The 22,128-nt window shown below is 33.5% G+C and overlaps 1 protein-coding gene across 1 annotated transcript in view; it reads right to left on the bottom strand.

The window, feature by feature from the left end:
- PAWR (pro-apoptotic WT1 regulator) overlaps positions 1 to 22,128 on the bottom strand; it is a 166,018-nt gene that overhangs the window by 83,322 nt on the left and 60,568 nt on the right. The window contains exons 2-3 of the mRNA XM_011374734.2: positions 11,670 to 11,801; positions 3,314 to 3,348 (exon numbers count right to left, since the gene is read on the bottom strand). Coding sequence (XP_011373036.1) covers positions 3,314 to 3,348; positions 11,670 to 11,723 — 89 coding nt within the window. The 5' untranslated portion in view covers positions 11,724 to 11,801. The remainder of the gene's footprint in view (positions 1 to 3,313; positions 3,349 to 11,669; positions 11,802 to 22,128) is intronic.

Below are 22,128 nucleotides of genomic sequence, written 5' to 3' on the forward strand. Positions count from 1 at the left end.
ATATTAAATGAAAAATTCCATAAACAATTCATAAGCTTTAAATTTCAAGCCATTCTGAGTAGTGTGATAAAATCTCATGTCATCCAGGATGTGACTCATCCCTTTGTTCGGTGTATCCACTCTATGGACACCACTCACCCACCCATTAGTCATTTAGTAGCCTTCTCAAGTTATGAGAGCAATTGTCGAGATATCACAGTGTTTATGTTCAAATAACGCTTACTTTACTTAATAACGGCCCCAACGCACAAGAGTAGTGATGCTGGCAATTCGGATATGCCATAGAGAAGCCATAAAGTGCTTGTTAAGAATCATCAGGTCAATAGTAGCCTAATGCTACGTCATAATACCTACATCATTCAACTCGCTTCATCTCATCATGTAGACATTGTATCATCTTATATCATCACAAGAAGAAGCATGAGTACAATACAAAAAGATATCCACATAACTTTTATTTTAGTATATTATTATAATTATTCTATTTCATTAGCAGTTATTATTGTTAATCTCTTATTGTGCCTAATTTATAAATTAAACTTTATCATAGGTATGTAAGTATAGGAGGAAACATAGTACAGACAGGGTTCAGTATTCATGGTTTCAGGCATCCATCCCCCAGGGGGTCCTGAAATGTGACCCCTGTGGATAAGGTGGGACTACTGTATAGCATAACTAGACAGAGTACGTAATAGACTCAATGCTCAAAAAAGCACATTCTTGATACTTGTAAAAAAATTTTTAAACATTTAATTCACAATTTATAACAGCACATATATAAACTTGTCTTGTGGGTGCTTATACCTTCTAATGACTTTTTAAGAGTTTGTCTAGCTGTACATATATCATGAGTTATTTGGTTTACTGACAATATCTCCTAACAAATGATGCTAATTTCTATCCTCTAGCCCATTCCTTCTTATTTTGATCCCCATTTGTCAGCAGATACCGTCACCAAGAAACATCCATGCTTTAGTCATTGCTACAATTTGCTGTTAGATTAATAAAAATAATAAACTGTACAGTATACTGAATCTGATATACAGTATAATGAATTCCTCTAGATAGAGAATTGATCATTTCAGATATAGATACTAGGTCTTATGTTTTTTGTAAATATTCTTTTGTTTTCTTTTTATACAGTATTCCAAATACAAGTTGCTGCGAGTCAGTGAATAATGATTAGAAACTTACAAAAATTTTTTGTCTTACAACACTGTTAAACAGAGCTAAAGCTTTGAAAGCTAAAAAGCAGCAAACCACATGCTCTAGGCTATGAAAATTTTTAAAAAGTACAAGTATACAAAATAGGTCACAAAATACTGTTCTCAAAGGCTTAAAAATACAAACGTACACCATGGAAAACCAATTTTCTTCCTGATTTAACACAATGATATGTAAACAAAGATTCTGATAAGAATTTATAAGAAAATTATTCCCCTACTGATGCTAATTAAAGAATACAAATCTGAGTATGATGTCAGATAGGTATTAGATTAATTGGGGTGATCACTTCATAAAGTATATAAATATCTAATCACTGAAATTAATATGTCAACTGTAACTGAAAAATAAATTTTAAAAAAACAAAAATCTGAAAAATGTCAATCATAATTTATGGTTTATTATTTAATAAAAACTAAACATGTGTAATTCATACAACAAACTTGACAAGTTACTTAAGTTTATCTTTATTCCACAAACCAAAACTGATGGTGAAAACTTTTGGTTTGAGAATGTGGCCTGAAAATAGGCCAAATCACAGCTATTTAACTGGCAATGATTTCTTGCAAGAGAGAAGAGATTCTTCCCAGTTTACACTATTCACATTATGTAAAAATTACTAAGCAATGTATAAATGTTAGAAGCTTCAATCACAAGTTTCATTATACTTAAATCAAAATTACTCAGAAATGAAAACAAAAGCAGTAGCAAACATATTAAGTGTTCAACTAAAGCAGTTTCAGACTGACTTATTTGTTGATTATCTTAGCCTTCTTATTTCTTTCTACCACTAACAGATACTATGGCCCATGGTAAAAATTCAAAACTGAATTATATTTATATGTAACTTATTTAAAATTAGAGCTCCTCTTAATCAATGTTTTATTTTAGATGGAATAAAATAACCAAAACTTTTAACCTAATACTTTAAACTTTAACATACACAGAGAAAAACAAAGGTCTCATATGTATAAAACTAAGTGGATGGTTTTGGGCAAGCATGTAGATTCTGGAGTCAGGCGGCCTGAGTTCAAATCTAGATTCTGCTGTTGACTAGAGCTTTGCAACCCCAGTGAAATTATTCTACCTCTTCAATTCCACTTCCCTCATCTATTAAATGAAAGTAAATACTGTACCTTATAAGAAAATTGTGAGAACTGAATGAGATCTCTATGTAAAGCACCCTGACATTATAAGCACTTGATAAGATTTGTAATTATTCTATGATTACTAGCCCCAGTATGACTACACCTTCTCCAACTTTTATGGCTTCAACGGGAAAGAAGGAAACTAATATCCCAAGCAAGTATCTCCATTAAACAGCTTCTCATACGTAATTCTAATTTTCTTCCTATACATGTGTACACACACTCAAAACACTTTTCCTGGTAAAAGCATCGTGTATTGTCTAGAGGTGGTACTATGGACTTGCTATGGTCTGAATGTTGTGTCTTCCCAAAATTTGTATGTTGAAATCTTAATGCCCAATGCGGGAGGTGGGGCCTTTGAGAGGTACTTAGGCCATGAAGGTAGAATCCTCATAATGGAATTAGTGCTCTTATAAAAGAGACCCCACAGATCTCCCGCGCCCCTTCTACCATGTGAGGAGAGAGCAAGAAGTTGTCAGTCTGCAAGCTGGAAGAGGGTCTTGACCAGAATCTGACCAAATCGGCACTCTGGTCTCTTGACTTTCAGCCTCCAGAACTGTGAGGAAATAAATTTCTGCTTAAGCCAGACTATCTACGTTGTTTTGTTATAACAGCCCAAGCAGACAAACAGGTATGTTTTCAATGTTTAAATGCATAAGGGAAAATGATTCTAAGATTTTATTTTGCTAAATAAGTTCATCAAGCCCATACAAATCCATGGTGCGCAGTTTTCAAAGGCTAAAATGTATGTTAGAATAAGTTATGGTTAGACAGACAGTACACTCCTGCCTACAGTGTAATTTATTTTTAAAAGCACAAGATTAAGGCTTTTTCTTATTCAAAAACCTGCTTGAAACAGTTCTAGTTAGTTAAGCCATGGTGAGACAGACATTGCACTAAAGTCTACACTATGCTGTAAGTCATCACTTAAGGATTCTTACCTTTTGTATCTGCCTGAAACTGTTCTAGATGGCTCCTGTGAAGCAAAAAAAAAAAAGAACATATCAGTTTGGGTGTTATGTGTAAGCACACGATTCCAGATTATATACAACAGTTGATACAGAACGTCTAATTTTAAATGGAATTAATTTGAAACAATTAACCATTACTTTTAAAAATTCACTCTGCTGGTCAAACAAAACAAGACTCTATATCTGATTTGTTAGATTAAACAAATCATTTTTTTAAATTATATTTTTAATTTAGAAGTATTTTAAAAGCTCAGAAAATGAACGAAAGGAGCATCTTTCATCAACCATCAGCTTTAAATTTTTAAAGTCCCTGAAAGTTTAAAAATGCAACAATTATAATTCCTTCCAGTCTTTTTATGTCCTCAATTTTAAGTTACAATTCACTATATATATATAATTATTGCTTATTTTTAAGACAGCTAAAAATCAAAATTGAGAAAGTATTTTTAATGCTGATTCTAAACAAAAACAAAAAAAAAGATTGATGAAAGTTAACATTAACCATTAAGTGGGGAAATTATTATCTTGCAACTAACCAGTTATTTCTGTTCAGTCTTTTAATAGCCCAGGTTCTCCAAATAATTTTGCAGTTTTATTTTAATAAAACTGGTCAAAATCAAATATTAAGTCTTTTAAAAAGCTGGTTATAACTTTTTTCTAGTTAATCACTAAGTCTCCAAGAGAGAGCCTACAATTAAAGAATTTCTGATATGATTAAAATCAGGGAATAAACTTCCTTTATAAGATGCCCAGATTCTAAATTAATACAGCAAATAATGACTACATGGGTCAACAAAGTTCATATCAATGTGGAGAAATAGTACAGCAAATCACATGGTTAAGAGTAAAACATTTAAGTTCCAACTAGATAGGCCACTCTATAGCTATGAAACTACGAGTACGTTATTTAACTTTTATCAGTCTCAGTTTCCTCATTTCTACAACAGGAATAATAACAATGTCTATTTTATTGGGTTGTTGCGGAGATTAAATGTCATAAGTGAATAAAACAATCAGCACAAGTCCTTTAAATTAATTGACTGTAGGAAATAACCAGGTGACAGATACTAGAAGTACCCATGTTTGTGGACTTGACCCTTTACTTAACAGGAGTACATTCCGGGAAGCCATGCTCTGACAGTTGGTTCAAAATCATTTTAACCCTCCCCTGGGCACCAGCCGCACTTACAACATGGACAGCAACTAAAGCCTAACAATTAAACTTACAGAGATTCTTATCTGCCTGTCCTTAAAGTGGCAGCCCCTAAAGATGAGGCAGTTGAATCTTTGTACACTAAATAGGTAAAATATATTCCTAGTTACAAAAATATGAAATCTCTAGTGAATAACAAAGAATATACTTTATAAAACCTATTTTTTGAATTATCTTTGAAACTATAATAACTAGATTAAAATGTTTAATCACTGGTCACTTAGATAAAGTGGAAAGAAATATTAAGCTTATGTGTATCTACTCAAGATACATTTATAAATGCAGATGATAATGATTTCATGTGAATTTACACCCTTGAAATTTCACAAACAGTATTTCAACTAATTTTATAAATGGTTTTTTATATAAAATTTCCTAATTTTATTCTATACGAACTAAAATTAAGGAATATTCCTTAAATTTTATCTAAATATTCATTTAAAAAATGCTAATAATGCCCTAAGTTCCAAAACATCATATCGCTTTCATTTTAGTTATAACTGAAATATTTCAAAACATGACATCGGCCTGATTATCCACTGAAAAGGATAAGCAGAAGTGCTAAATGAAAATAGTCCTTATTGGATTTACTGATTTGTGGGTTACTGATGTATCATATGAAAGGGTATAAGCAACCTGGCAATAAATATTCTTGAGGTTTAAAATAGGTATATCCCCTAAAATGATAAAACTTTGACTAATACAGATTTAGAGTAGAAATTTAAGATACAGAAATGTGAAACAGAGGGTGTTTTCAGCAACACTATAATGGCATACAGTACTTTTATACTTTGACCCAACTGTAAACAACTCCAAAATCAGTATCAGTCAAGTTTCCAGTAAGTTTACTAATAGGAAGTTGTGTAATACCAGTTTTCTACATTTCTTACAGCTTTTTAAATAACAAGTCACTTAAAACATATCTCAAGTTTTACACAGAATTTTCTACACAGCTAAAAGTTAGAATTTTGACATACTTGATCAAATCACTCCATGCTCACATCCAAGATGTATGAACAATTATACCAGTATCAGAATTAGCAGAGATTGAAAGGGTGGTAACCTGCTTCTCATGTGTTTTCAAAATTGACAATTACGGATAGAGTTTAAAGTGATCTCTATACCCTTGCCAAAAAGAGAAAACTGGGTACATCCTGAATAAGAAATATAGATAGAAAAAAACAAAATCAACCCCTACAGTGTAACTAAAGAGTCCCTTATAATTTGGTGATAGACAGAGGGGGGTGGTGAGGGACTGGGAGAATGGAGTGAAGGGTTAAAGAAGTACAAATTAGTAGTTGATAGATGGTCATGAGGATAGGGAACGCAGTTAGCATTAATGTAATGGCTAAGTGGAGGGCCAGGGGAGGGAGACAGCAATTGGGGGGATAGTTTTATGAACTATATAGATGTCTAACCAATGTACTGTTTACCTGAAACTAAGTTAAATAAATAATTAAAAAAAAATAGAGTCCCTTATAATTTTGAGGAAAATGCTTGATATTTCTACACATTAAAATAAAATTCTATACAAATATAAACTCCATCTGAGATTTGTCAGAAGCCTCTACATTTCTTTGGACACAACGATTTCCAAAGGGTGACAAATAATTATGGTAACTGTTAGTTAACAGTATGATTCTAAATGTGAGTGAAAAGGAAAAACACCAGTTTCACTGAAACTGCGTTAAGAAAAATACAACTGCTAAGACTGATATTGGTCTTAAAAGTTTCACAGACTATGTAATTAGACCTGCTAATAACCTCAAAGTCTGTTATACAACTGATGTAAAATATACTTTTCCTGAAATAATCTTCCTTGCAATGAGGGATTATATTATTAAAGGGAGGAGAAAAGACCTATGTAGAGCTTAGAAAATGTTAGCAAAGCACAAAGTGTTTTGTGTAAGTTTAAACAAAACATTCAAACTGAGAATGGTCAATAAGGAAATCCCATGAGCATTGTCTTTACAGGTGCAGTGGCTGATCAGAACTTGCCAAGTATAAACAAATAGAAAAGCATATATGACATAAGATCAGACAAATACAGACTCAATAAAATATAGCAAAACAATACTGAAGTTACTCAAACTAGCAACAGATCCATAGACAGTAAAATTATGGCATAACATGCTAACCAGCCCTCAAGACTAATTTAAAATACCTATATTACACTGGTATACATAATGTAGTGAGATAGATTGTTAAAGATGAATGCAGAACAAAATATCTGTAATGTATAATAGATAAGAAAATGAAAAAACAAGAACTTTATCAAATTAACAAAGATTAAAAAAGAAAAAACTCATCATTCCCCTTCCTTTCCTGACAGTCCTAAAGCCATTAGGTGGAGCAGAGCAAGGTAGAGAGGAAGAACAGTGCTCTACACTTGGGTACTGGAATACCAGAATCCTACATGAAGAGTGGCTTGGTACAGAGGATTACAGTCCAAGCAAATTGAGGAGAGTGTCATACAGGCTGGGGGGATTTGCCCGGTCTGAGAAATCAGAGGCTGAGCAAAATAAGGAGGGTGTCTACAAAGCAGGAAAGGAAAGGCCATTTATCAGTCTTGAGGCAAGGTCAGAAAGGAAGTCACATGAAGGGACATCAATAGCCCCAAGCACAGGGTGATGGTCATTCATTTTGAAGAGTGGTCCAGAATAGGGTTTTAGAGGCCCAAAAGGTGAAGAAGATATACCCTCAAAGAAGCAGTCTGGCATGGGGAATTCACAGCCTCTGTAGGGTAGAGAGAACATCTCCACAGAAGGATGACCAGGGGTAATGTGCCAGAGCTCAAACAGGATGAAAACAGTGTTCACAGAGTGGTAGCCAGGACTAGAGGTGTCAAAACCCAATCAAGTCGATGAGGGGTTCCCGTGGAAGAGCAATCCGGCATGAGATCTCAAGGAACAAAGAAAGAAAGAGCAGCCTGTCCCAGGATGGCAGAAGCTAAGCAGTGTAAGGAAGAAATCCACAGAGGGGAGTTAACCTGGTGTGGGGAGTTGCAAATCAAGCAGGGTAAGGAAAGCATCCTATAGCCTCACATGGGATACCCTAGATGAAGAGAATGAGGAGTGTTCACATACAGGAAGAGCCAACATGGGATGTCAGAACCCACTTATGGTGAGGAGGACATAAATGTAGGCAAGGAGTGGCAATGGGAGATAGATTATATACAGGGGAACTGAACAAATAAAACATATTAAGGATAATGGGAAATAGCTTTTTCAATGTCACAAAAGGGAATTACAAATACTAGAATAAACGCCATGGTATTAGATTAGAATTGGAGGTATTAGTATAAATTAATTTCAATATCTACATAGATAGATGGATGTAGCTAGCTAGCTAACTAGTTAGGTAAGCAGGCAGCAGATAGATAGGTATGTATGCACATATGGACATACATATATTCTGTAGGTCTGTACATAGAGAAGAACTAGGAATGGTGACACCTCAATAACATGAACATACCTACAGCTCAGACCTTGGCTTCAAAATATGATTTTCCAGTAAAAGGAATCAATCTTTAAAGAAAATGGCTGCTTCCAAGGAAAAGTTAAAGGAATAAGAAAATTAAAGATGATCCTATAACATATTATGCCAGAAAACAAGGAAGTATTCCAAAAATGACAGTGACATGGCAAAGGATATGAAAGCTTAAAGGAGCTCCCACTGTCCAAATCTGGGTTAATTTGAAAATCAAAACAAGTAATAGTGTTGTGGTAGGCAGAATAATGACCCTCAAAGATGCTCACAACCTAATCCCTAAAACCTTCGAACATATTAGAGTACATGGCAAAGAGAAATTAAGGATGCTAATCAATGACCCTACACTGGGAGTTTGTCCTGGATTACTTGATGGGCCCAATATAAAATGGAATAGGGAGGCAGAAGGAGGTCAGAAGAAAATATGAATAAGAAGAAAGGTCAGAATGATACAATGTGAGAAGGACTCAACTCATCATTACTGGCTTTGAAGGAGAAGGGGGGCCACTGGCCATATAATATGGATAGCTGCTAGGAGCTGGCAAGTAAACTGTTTCTCCTCTAGAGCCTCCAAAAAGGAATTTGGCCCTCATTTTAGCCTGTGATTTTAGTCCTTGATTTTAGCCCAATGAGATCCATGTAGGAATTCCAACTTACAGAATTTAAGATAATAAATTTGTATTGTTTTAAATATACTAAGTTTGTGGTAATCTGTCACAGCAGCAATAAAAAAAAACTAATACAGACAGTAACAGGTTATAATCCATCAGATAAACTAGGTAATAGTGATTTAATACAGATATATAGTTATAAATATACATGAATTATTAATAGATATAGAAAGTTTGATGGGGATTAAGATATCTACATGGTTCAAAGCACTTATCCACAAAATATTTTTTATGGGGAAGTAAAGTCTGGTAAACACCACCTTAATCGCATGCTCATCACATGATCAGTGATCATCAGCTGCAATGGAACAAAATCAAGTACCACCTGACAGGATATGCAATGAGAAGAACACAGAATCCATTCTGCGATATTCCTGATAAAGACATAGAACCTGAATCTAATTATAAGTAAACCTTAGATAACCTAAAATGAAGATCATAAAATTACGGATCTATAGCCTTTAAGTGTTAAAATTAAGAAAGTCAAGGAAAGACTGTGGAACTGTTCCAGAATGAAAGAAACTAGATATGGGAACTAAATGCAATGTATGATTCTGAATTAGATCTTTCTGCTGTAATTTAGGACATGACTGAGAAAACTGGTGAAACATGAATGAGGTCTGAATATTAGATGGTAAGAATGTGTAAAGTTTAATTTCCTATTTTTAAGAGCTATGTTGTCGTTATGTAGAAAACACAGTAAAGTATTTGAGGTAATAGGGCACCAGGTTACCAACTTAATCTCAATTTAGGGGAGGGAGAGTTCTCTGTACAGGACTTGCAACTTTTCAGTAAACTTGAGGCTATTTTTAAAAGAAAAATCAATCAAATAAAAAAGAAGAGGAACATCAAACTCACAAATGCCCTCTCACAAAATGCCACAATATACATATAAACTGACAAACCTTTTGTGGTAAGTAATTTAGCCAATATGTATCAGGAAATTTTTAAATGCTTACGGTGCTTTTTTCGGCCCAGTAAGTTTATCTCTGGAAATCAAGCCAAAGAAAATAATTCAAACACAAAAAGTTTTATCTACAAACTTAAACAGATGTTAATTCCAATATTATTTATAATAGTAAAAAAATTTGACCACTGAGAATTTCCACTAATGGGAAATCTGTGTTAAGTATTATACACTTAAAAAAGAAAATTCTATGCCACTGAAAATAATACACAAGAATTCTAAGTAACATGAAAAAAAAGTTCATGTGCAACACCTAAAAAGAACATTTTGGAAACATCATCAAAATTACAAATGCACATTCCTTTTCACCCAGAAATTCTAGTCCTAGGATTTTTATGCTACTGATTTACATACATATATGCAAAATAACATACTGAAAGTTTTTCACCACTACATTGTTTGTAATTTAGAAAGCCTTATATATCAACCAATGATGCCACTATTTTCTGTTTTTATTTTCTTTGAAGTTGGACTTGTAAATAAATATCTATCCTATATGAATAGTAGAATACATAAATTGAGGTAGTAACTCGGAGAGAGGTCAGGTTTATTGACAAGAGGAGTTTCTGTTCCCACTCCAACTTCAATGAGATGATCTGGGACCCATGGAAGAGTTTTAGCCTCACTTTCATCCTAACACACAGCCTGGCAAAAAAGACGCTTGGAGGCAAGGTTAAAAAATGAGTCACGTCCTAACTGCTAATGAAACAAACAAATAAGCAAAAATGAAAGAAATAATGAGTGGCCCTGGCAAGAGATTAGAAAAGCTACAGGAAAGAAGAAAAACTAGATGAGGCAGAAAGCTCCTCTAAGAGCCCAAATCAGCTGACTGTTCCATATCTATAGGGTATATATTTGAGAATAAGCTACATGTGCTGACACAAGGCCTCCCAGCTTTGACTGGGTAAGGGCTTCATTCAACAGAAGGAAATCAGCCCTCTTTCTAAAAGCTGCTGTTATTTGAGTATGCCAGAGTTAGTAACATGACCAAGAACTGAAACCAGTTGTAGACGCTTAACCAAAATGCTATATTGTCTCTATCCCAATAAATTAAGCCAATATCTTCACTTGAAAAAGATTAAACCTCTATCACTCTACAATTCTTCATGTCAATATATCTGCCTCAAAGAGCAGAGGAAAAAGAAGTTTTAAAGCGGTTTGCATTTCCAAACCGCTTTAAAATATTTTGCCTCGCTCTGCTCAATGCCTTTTATCATAACCTTGCAAATTAATAGACAAGTTTCTATTTTATTTTTGTCATCAATAAAATGGGGAGATGTGAGCACTGCCTTGAAACTCCTTTTAAAGTGGAATCTTAATAAAATTCATGAAAAAGTCAAAACTGGAACTCTGAAAAGACAACACAGTAGCTTATGATCTCGAAATGTCATCAAATTAAGATTAGTTTATATTAAATAATTTTGCAGTGATTTGCCTTATACTGAGGCATCCTAATACAATTAACTCCCAATTGTCTGTGCTACAAGAACCTAAAATAATAGCTAAAGCTCAGTTAAATTTTATTTTTAAAAGTATTTTATAATTATGCAGAAATATAGATGTTTTTGGAAATTCGTGATAATGCTTTTTATTATTATGTTTAAAAATGTGACTTTTTAGAACCTTTCTGTTCAACTCTACTTGCTATGTTTTCTAATACAAATATCAACCTAGATCAGAACCTTAAACTTACTCTTACTTTTTTAAGGGCAAGGAGGTAATTATTTTTCTTGGTTGTTTTTACAATTAATAGTGTTATACTTACTTATTATTCAGTCAGTCAGCAAATATTCATTGATCAGGAAAAAAAGACCAAATACTGCTTAAGTCAAAAGTATTCAGATATAAGAAAAATCAGTGGTTAAATCCACTGAAAATATTTAAATGGAGCTGATGCAACCAAAATAAGACTAGAAGAATGATTAACGGTAACTTTAAAATTATAGTTAAAATAGATGATGACATCCAGTATTTGTAAATACCTACTTGAAGCAGATAAGAACTGCCTGGATCTAATAAGCTGACAGCTTCATTCTGCATTGTATTCTGTTGTGTAACTGCATCTTCTCGTTTCCGCTCTTTCTGCCCTGCTTCATCATCTTCATATTCATCCAAGCACTGAAAGAAAGCATAATTTCCATTTTATTGCCACATAATATTAAGAGAACATTTGATAATATGTTAAGATAGCATTAAAGAAATATCTGTCCTTTCAGAAACTAATTTACACAATAAGGTGGTTTCTTTCAACAATATGTACATTTAATTCCTACAAATTAAATTATCTGCACCCAAACCTGCACATTCACATCCCTGCCAACGTATCTTTTTTCCAAGTTTCCTTAAAGGTAAGTTCACTCATTCTTTATCATTCATTCAACAAGTAAATAGACTGTGTCTACCTTAAACAAAGCATTTTTCGGAGGGTAACAAAAGATACACCACAGACATGAAATTTATAGCCTAATAGGAAGACACAGATATATAAATAAAATTTAATGATAAAGGCCATTGTCTAGTTTAGTAGTACCTATGAGCATATACAGGAAGTTTTCTCACCTGGGGAGTAAGTCTTCTACAAAGACTCTATAGAAGAGCTTTTAATTTCAAGAATGAGGATAATTTGGAACTGCAGATACAGAAAATATAAACTTCACATGATGAGAAGAGCACATGGAAAAACTTACAGGAAAGGGTGTTGTTAAAAAGCTGACTCAACACCAGCATTATCTATCTACAGACTTTTTACATGGGGGAAAAAAAACCCATAAAAAGAAACACTCTATCCACTCTATCCATTACCCCCACTGTGAAATGGGTTGGTTACCCATTCCTTATAACTGAACACATTCTTAACCAATACACTGCCCTAAAGGGATCTGTGAGAGACAATAAATAAATAATATCTCTACAAGCAGTATGCAAACACTAAGACACTGGCCAAAACACAGAATGGCAAGAAAGACAACAGAATTTACAAACTATACAAAGAGAAAAAAATGACTGAGGACACTATAGAAAACAAGAGTTACTGGAGTAGAAGGATCATAGTAGATAAGCAGCACCCTCGAAGACACAAGGTCCATAATGGGGGAAGAAGGAAGAAAGCATCTATCAGAGATGAAGTCTTAAATTAGGATGATGTGGAGAGGAAATCCAGGGAAAGAAGGAAAAGGGTGAAATTAAAAAAACAAGCAGGCTGAGATTCCAGAAAATGTTCAGGGTCCTCTCCTATAACAAAACTGTGTAGTGGTGTCAGCTGGCCCTAGTCATGCAACCCTGTGGCAAATGAGGCTTGGGTAACTGGTACAAGAAAAATGATGATCCTGTGCCTACTGCAATTGCTGTGAGCAATACACAGTCTTTGACTCTGACCCAGGAGACCAGCATCTTCTGCCAGGATCCATGAAACTAGAGCAGGCTAAAATGTTAGCCTGTAAGCAAGATAAGCTTTCAGCTCCTTCACAGTTTTTGATAAAGGTGAGGACTGGAAAGGCATATGCTCTTACCACAAAGAAACATAAATAATAAACAGCTTGAGAAGTCTGGACTTTTCACTACATAACATGGAAAGATGTTATAGTGCTACAGTTCTCTGTAATGTAAGTAAAACATGATCAAAATATATTTTGGGAAAAGAACATGTATACAGCAATTCACAATACAGATTAACAGGGACAAGGACCCAAATTGGAGACTAAACAATACCATAAACAATCTGATTCTATGAAAAAATGATATATCCTAGTTAAAAAACAGAATCAATAAAAGAAATCAGTAAAGGGTATCAAAAGTTTAAGAAATTAATCCTGATTAGAAAAAGAATTTCTCTTAGGACTTTTTAAAAACTTTCTCAAACCAATAGGGTATCATGCTTAACGGTAAAATATAAACAAAATTTAAAAGCTAAATCAGACTTAAGACTGATGTCCACTATCAATATAGCTGTTAACATCACTCTGGAAAGGCCATCTGATAAAACCAGATAAGAAAAATAAGAGATTTTGGCATTAGAACGAAGGCAAAATTCCATCATTTCAAGTATAATATTTGTTAAGAAAATAACCTAAAAATATTTTGGAATTCATTAGAGTTCCCTAAAATAATTTTTCAATAAGTATGCAAAAATAGCTTCCTAAAGTAACATCAATAGCCAGTTAGATTATATAACTTTAATAGTAACCATTAAAAAAACTAAAAAACTTTATTTAAAAACTATAAAACTTTACTAGGGAATGAATATAAATTATAACCTATTGTTCAACTGAGAAAAAATATTGTGATGGTGTCAATAATCTGTAAATCAATTTATAAACTGAATAAAAATGCCAACCAGGTGGATCATCTGGACAAATAATACATAAGATATCTAAAAAAATTACTTTTAAAAAATAAAGACAGAACACTCACTTTAATTAATATTAAAATGTATGAAACCACAATAATGAAAACAGTATGAAGGAGGTCCTAGAACAGAAAAGAGAATTAAAAAGGAATTCTTCAATATATAGTACTGAGACAAGAGTCAACCATTTAAACGTGGGGGCTGAGAAACAAGAGTATAAGATCTGGAAAGAATAAAGAGTGGTTTCATCTCTAGTCTTCTACTCTGTGAAAGCAATCATCTCTCATTCGCCAGTATGTGGACTGCAAAAATCTCTGACCACAGCATCTAACGTCAGTAGCATAAAGCTAGAATTCTTAAGTCAGTGTAGTACAAATAGAAAGTAAAAGTTAAGACAGGTAGCCAGAAACTCCCTAAGCACTGGGACGTTATTTATCTTTGTTTTCATTTTCTGAAATCCAGTCCTTCATGAAACACTAACCTACTCCCCTCCTCCCACTCCCTCAATAAATATAAACTCCCATACCAGTACATTAAAAAAATAAATAAAAAGAAAAAAGTCTTCAGTAAATGTTTGATAAAATGAATGAATGAGTTACCAAGATGAGTCAAATCAGAAAGATGGATTGTGGCACCCCAAGTTAAAATTCTGAATGTTTTTTCCCATGGCAACACCGTTACCCACTGACCTAGGAACCTATTCATCATACATATATCTCTGTGGACTGTGCATATTACATTCCAGAACAGCTTTTAGAATAGGGATTACTTAATGAATCATGACTTTCCTCCTAAGTTCTTCTACCAACCAAGAGAGTTCTTTTAGCAACAAGCACCCTACAAATTCTCTAAGCTATCTTATATAACAGTGATAAATATATACCTAGATGAACACTTTGGTAGAAATGGTAAGAAATAAGAAAAGAATGAAAGCAAAAAAGAACTCGGTTAATAGACAAAGGTAGGTAAAGACATGTTCTACTTCTATTTATCGTCAAGATTAATAATTCTCTTCAGCACACAGCTGACTAGTATCCTTGAGAGAGAGTTGTTTTCAAGTAAGTGCTAGCAAAACAGAACCAAAAAGAACCCTAAATGTTTTTCAAAGTTTCTTTCTATGAATTATAAGATATTTATTTTGGAGAAAAAAGACGAAAAGAAAATAGATACTGATTTTATAGTATGTCAATAATGCGTGACTGAATCCCCTCTCTTCACAGCTCTCATTTCTAGATAAATATAAACATGTAAAAGTTATCCTCTGTTTTTATATGGATTAGACAGAAAGCTGCATGAGAACAGGGTTAACAATGATTTGAAATTGAAATTAAAAAGTCAGATTTCGTGAAATAACGTCTTTTAAACAGAAGAGATAAAAAGCATCGCTGATTTCATCAAGCTCTTCACTTTTCCCAAAGTCGCATTTGAGAGTACCAATATTTTAGCAAACAAAACCCCCTAACAACAAAAAAGTATGATTTTCATTGGTAACAGTTACTGATACTGAAAAAAAAAGAAACTAAAACATGTTCTTAAAAAATTATACAGATCATTGCTACAGATCTGACAAAATAATCCAGTAAAAAGAAAATTAGGATATCTTTATAAAACTGTAATTAATTAGGACTCAAAAAACTGTGATTCATAGGAATAGGATAGAAAATTTAGAAAGATCCAAATACAGAGACAAATTTAAGTTAAGAATAAAAGTGATGTAAAAATTCACATCAGTGGAAAAAGAGGAAGTTTTAACATGTGGTTTGGAGATCACTGGAAAGCTGTAGTAAAAAAATGAAATTAGATTTATTCCACATACCACATATCAGGATATATTTCAGCACATTAAAAATAAGCAAAAATTTGAAGACATTCCACAAAAGGGATAAAGAAATAATATATGAAAAGAGGCTCAATATCATTAGTTACTAGGGAAATACGAATTGAAAGCATAATGGGCTATCACTACATACTACCAGAATAAAGACTTACAATACCAACTGTCAATGAGGATTTGAAACAACTGAATATCTCCTATATTGCTAGTGGGAACTGAAAATGGTACAGTCATGTAGGAAACAGTTCAGAAGTTTCTTATAAATTTAAATATGTATACATACCATATGACCTAGCAATTCTATTCTTAGAGAAATGAAACCTGAACCAAAAAAAAAAAAAAAAAAACTTTCTTTCCATAAGCCCAAAACTGGAAATAGTCCAAATGTCCATTAGCTGTTGAAAAATTTAACAAATATTGGTACAGCTATGCAGTGGAATACTACTCAGTAACAAAATCGGTGAATCTCAAAAGCATTATGCTACATGAAAGACACCAGAAAATAAAGACTATATACCATGAGTCCACTTCTATAAAATTCTAGAGAAAGTAAAATCAATGACAGAAAGTAAATCGATGGTTGTCAGGAGTTGGGTGTATGTGTGTGGGGGGTGGGGCAGAAGGAGTGACAGAAATGGTCTATATCCTGATTCTCACAGTGGTTTACCCAGTTGTGTATATTTGCCAAACTTCATCAAATTGCCCTCTTAAAACAGTATATTATTGTATATAAATGACACCTTAATAAATATGACTTACAGGAAAAGAAATATAGTAGAGGTAATGAACAAAATGAGTTTAAAAAAAAAAAAAAAGACTGAACCTAAATCTGATTAGACCTCGAGACGCAAATATTAATTATAGGAAATAAAAGAGACAGAAGAACACATTAAACACCACCATGGAGATGCAATCATGAAAATTCAAATTACGGAAAATTCTAAGCACGGATCAGAAAACTGTACAAGACCAAGGAGCACATATTATAGTCTTCTGAGGCTACATAAGGTATTGTGCCCTTTTTTCCAACAACGTCTTAAAAATATTAAAAAACATTTTTAGCTCTCCATCATACAGAAGCCTCTGCACAACAGTTTCTACAATGAATAAACTGCAATGGGGGGGGAGGGGAGGCAGCTCATAAATCTGAAACTCAAAGGATAAACATACTAATACCAACATATTGATCTCATTTGAATTCTTATTCAAAGAAACTATTTTTAAATTACTTTTAAAAATATCACATAAGAGTTTGAACAATGAATACATGATGAATTTAAGTCTCAGGAGCTTGAGGTTAAGAAATTATTTTTAACTTTATAACGTGTGACAGTGATACAGTTCTGTTTTAAAAATATTCTTTATCTTTTAGAGCTATATACTGAAATATTTAAGAATGAGATAGGGGTGGCTCCATAGTGTAGTGGTTAGCACGTCTGCTTTACACACAGAAGGTCCTGGGTTTGCACCCCAGGTGGAGCCACGGACCATATCCCAGGTGCGCCAGCCCCCTCTCCCCACCCCCAGTGCACTGTGAGTGTGTGGAAGGAGATGCCCCACCTTCAGAGATCCAGCCCTTAAGGGGAAATGACATCCATAGGTCAGGGGTGGAAGTGGGGGCAGGAGGATTAAAGAGGGAGTGAAAAAAAAAAGGATGAGATAAAACATCATTTGAGATTTGCTTCAACAAAGCACGAGACAGAATGGGTAAGTGCGGTAGTATAGATAAAATTGGTCAGTAATTAATAGTTGAAGCTGAAGGATAGGTACATAGGGACTTCATCACACCATTCTTTTGCATATGACTGAAATTCCCATAATAAAGTTTTTAAAATAGCAATTAAGTTTTACTGTGCATTGACTAAAAAACTAGAACTAGATAAATATTTTATTCTAAGTAGCATAACACTCTAACTCTAGGGAACAATATGGTGGAATATTATTTGAAAATTGTTTTCAAAGAAATGAGAAATGTTTGCAATTTGATACAGAGTGAAAAAAACTATGTATGAATAGAAAAATATACATTATCTCTAGATTGGTTTTTATTTTTTTCTTTATAATTGTCTGTAAAGTGTATGTTAGATTAGAAAATTACGAGCTAAGAACTCAGATTTTGGAATCAGAGACCTAGACTTAAATCCCAGCTCTGTCACTTACAATGGTAATAGTATCTACTATTAACTGAATATTTTCTATGTGTGTAAGGCACTGTTAAGCACTAACATATATTATTTCACATAATTCTCATAAAAACCTTACTAAGGTGATTGTGTACTACTTCATAGAGAGGAATCTGAGGATAAGAATTAGGTAATAAGCTTAAGAACACAACGTTATTAAGGGGTACACTCAGAACTGTAACCTAAGCAGTTTAACTACAAACCCTAAAATCAATTTTCTAACTGCCAGGTGTAACCTATTCGCCAGTCAAGAAATCCATTTAGTGCACTGAATTATTTTAAAAAGACAGAGAAAGAGAGAGAAAAGAAAAGAATAGAAAATACCGGTGAGCTATTATCGGAGTGTACTGGGCCACTCTGTAGAACATGGAATTACTGGGAATTGCAAGAAAAAGAGTGGCCACGAATTGGTGATTATTGTAGCTGGATGACAGTTATGTAAGGGTTCATCTACTTTGCAGTTCTGTGTATGTCAACATTTTTACTTTTTTAAAAGGGACTTTCTAAAGGAATTCTATCAGGTCTCTTTTCCATGTTTACTTAGTCACTGACAACAAACCAAGCTTTCCCAAGTTTCATCCATCACTGCAGACTCTCATTTCCACATTGCTCTGTAAATTCCCTAATCTGATTCAATCCTGTGTGTCTCCTCTCGCTTCCAAATCATTCTATTGTGCTCTCTGGAATTCCTGCTAATTAATTTTTTGCTCTCCTCAGCAGCAAAATGAAACTCAGTTGGCTCCTTGAGAAAGCTCTTTCCCCTGAACCTCTCTCACATGGACGCTATTTATTTCTTATTTGCTTTATACCTTTAGGGCCTGGCCCGGTGTAGGGAGCAAATTTCTCCTTTGGCCACAATGCTCTAACCCAATGGTTCTAATTCAGTCCACGAGAGATGGAATTTTGGAAGGTATTTTTGGTCATACTGAGGACCAAAGGATACTACCAGTTTATAGATTACAAGTGTGGAACAGGTATTTCGCAATATGAAAAATTAGTCCTTCTAAGAAAGAACTGACCCACATCCCATTTAAATGTAGAATGTAATAATGACTAGTCATGCAGATTAAAAATTTATAATTATCTGAGCCTAAACACATTATACCTCTAAAATACAGAAAGAGGTGTTTACAGGGATTTAAAATATACACAGACTTTTCCAGGAAGACAACACCCTGTAGATCCAGGGAATACAATATTTTGGTTGTTAGTAATCTTATGTTTTAAAAGTTGCTCAACATTTTGGAGGATGTCACTAACAGTAAAACCATTCATAGTATTTGAGTCACTAATAAAGCACATTTTTATCACTCTAAAAAAAGTTTGAAAGCCACTGTACTATGTTTTTATAACTCTAAGACCTTGCTTGAGTTGAGGTGAGAGACTGTACATAACAATAACAACATTACTATAGTATACCATATTTTTATTACAAAACATGGCCTCTATCATACATATTCAATAAATATTTGCTGAACTAAGTGCTGGGGTGTACAGTGGAGAGACTAGACGACTGGATCAGATTACAAAGGACACTGAGGCTAAGGAGTACAGCCAATTGTCATTTAATTTCTTGAACAAATGAGAGATAACATACTGCTTCTGAAAAACTATGCTTAGGGTGATATATATGTGAAATATGCAAAAAATAAACTTGACTTGGAAATTTTATTAGTAATTTCCTTCTACTAAAATTTCTATCACTATAGCTCAAAGGTTTTTAATATATCAAAAATTTAATAACTTCATAGACTAAACTAACTGAAAAGGATCCATTTCATGGTAGCTTTTCCCTATTGATATTATAAACCAGAATTCCACATAATTCAGTTCAGTAAAAGCAATCAAACATACCATTTCTCTACTTTGAACACAATTTATATTAACATTTTGAAATGCTTCTAATATATGGAGAAGAGCATATTCCATAGGACTTTTTACTTATATTAATAAGAATTCTTGGACAGCAAGGGTACACCTAAGCAAAATGCATAAGCATTACTCACAACTATTATTTATGTAAAACTATGTATACTGAGGCTCAAATAAGCTCTTTAAAAATAATAAAACTATACATACTGAATTAAACACAACTTTTATGAATACTTTAATTCAAAGATATTAAAATTATTAATTTTTAATAAAATAAATGCTTAAGCCAAGTTTTGATCTTTTGATATTTTGACAGAATAAACTGTGGTATATATACTATCTCAGTTCTTAGAAGAATTCGGCTACAAATTGCTTCACATTCCTTTCCCTTTTTTCACATTTATTCTCCTTCATAAGTGATGTCCTAAAAATGAATGAAAAAATTCATTTATCTCCAAACAATAGTGACAACAGTTCATAAAACCATTAAAAAGTCTGTATTTGGGATTACACAATTACAAACCATGAATGTGTATAAGTGCCTGTGCTTTCCAAAATGAAAGTTACTATATCCATCAAAGGCATTAAGGAGAGTTAAGGTAGATGCCACTCGTTTTCTTCAGTGAGACCACATCAATTCTATCAATACTGCTGCTTCTTCATCTGCCTCTCCCTCTCTGGTAATCTGGTCATACCTTCTTTCATCCTCCATTATTCCCTTCTCTAGCATATACCACTCTGTCATCACTCAACCTCTATCTAGCTTTTCCTTACCTTCCCTGCCTGCTCCTAAACTAAGAGGTTTATTTTGAAATGGTTAAAAAGAAACTTTCCTACAAAAAGAAAACTGAAATAAGATCAAATTAATAAGCATCTCTGTATGAAAAGAACTAAGCAAAATAAACAAATGACCTCTCTCCTCTTATTAGGTAGCTGAAAAAAGCCACACATACCTATATTACAATGATTTTAAAAGGCGAGAGAGAGAGAGAGAGAGAGAGAGAGAGAGAGATACACACACACACACACACACACACACACACACTCTCTCTCTCTCTCTCTCCCCTCTCTCTCTCTCTCTCTCTCTCTCTCTCTCTCTCTCTCTCTCTCTCTCTGCTTGACTGAGAGAGCCTTAAACTAGAAAGTTTGGGAATTAAGTGAAGTAAATTAAACTATATGAATCCCCAAAACTAATTTATTAAATACCTTGATTAACTTTGTAAATTAGCAACCAATTTTATCTATCATACTGAATTTCTTATGCTTTCTAACAGCTTCATAACACACTAATAGAAATACTTTGATTTCATGGGTTCAAAAGCTGAGCCTGCAACAAAGTTAGCATTTTAGAAAAAAAAGAAATTGTATTTATAAAGAATCCAAAAATATAACCTCCAAAGACAGGAAATAAAACAATTTCATTCTTCCACAATTTTAAAGCACCTTCCCCCCCGCCCACCATTAAAATTCTGTAAACCAATACTATCAGATATGACTCAACCATGTTCAGATCCAACCATGCCACCTTGCACAGGGATCCTACCAAGTCTCGGGTCTAAGCAGTGTTAAGTTCTCTAAATAGTAACATGCATGATTAGAAAGGCAGCACTCTTGGCCACATCAACAAACAATAATAATTTAAAAACTATAGTTGGATACCTTTTATTTCAACAGAAAGTGACAATTTTCTAATTACAAAATTAATGTACATTACAAAAATCTTTAAGATAGAGAAAAAATAAGAAATAATCCTTAATCTTAAAATAAATAACTGTTACTGCTTCGGTAAAAAGCCTTCTGCTAGAACTTTTTTTCTTTTAAATTCAGATAATTGTAGACATCCTGTTTTGAGATCAATTTGTATCATCTCTAAATTTTAGTCGCAGCATAGTGCGATGTCGGATTAAGAATTCAGGATGGTTTATTTAATCATGTCTGCGTAGGGGACATAGACTAAATAGCTTTTTACATACATCTCTATTTTTTTAATGATCTTTAAATACGCTGCCAAATTTTCCTTCAAGAAGGTTGCCCCATCCTCCTTTTTCAATTCTCTTTAAACATATTAGGGCTTCACTGAATCCTAGTTAGCAGGATGAACTAGTGTTACATTTGTATTGGCTTTATGTATTTATGTATTTTCACTGATGATGTCTTCTCTCAACTCTTACACTGGTTTATTCATTTACTTAGTTTTTTAAAGGTTCTTTA

Source organism: Pteropus vampyrus, unplaced genomic scaffold (genome assembly GCF_000151845.1).
Source record: "Pteropus vampyrus isolate Shadow unplaced genomic scaffold, Pvam_2.0 Scaffold9, whole genome shotgun sequence".
NCBI lineage: Eukaryota > Metazoa > Chordata > Mammalia > Chiroptera > Pteropodidae > Pteropus > Pteropus vampyrus.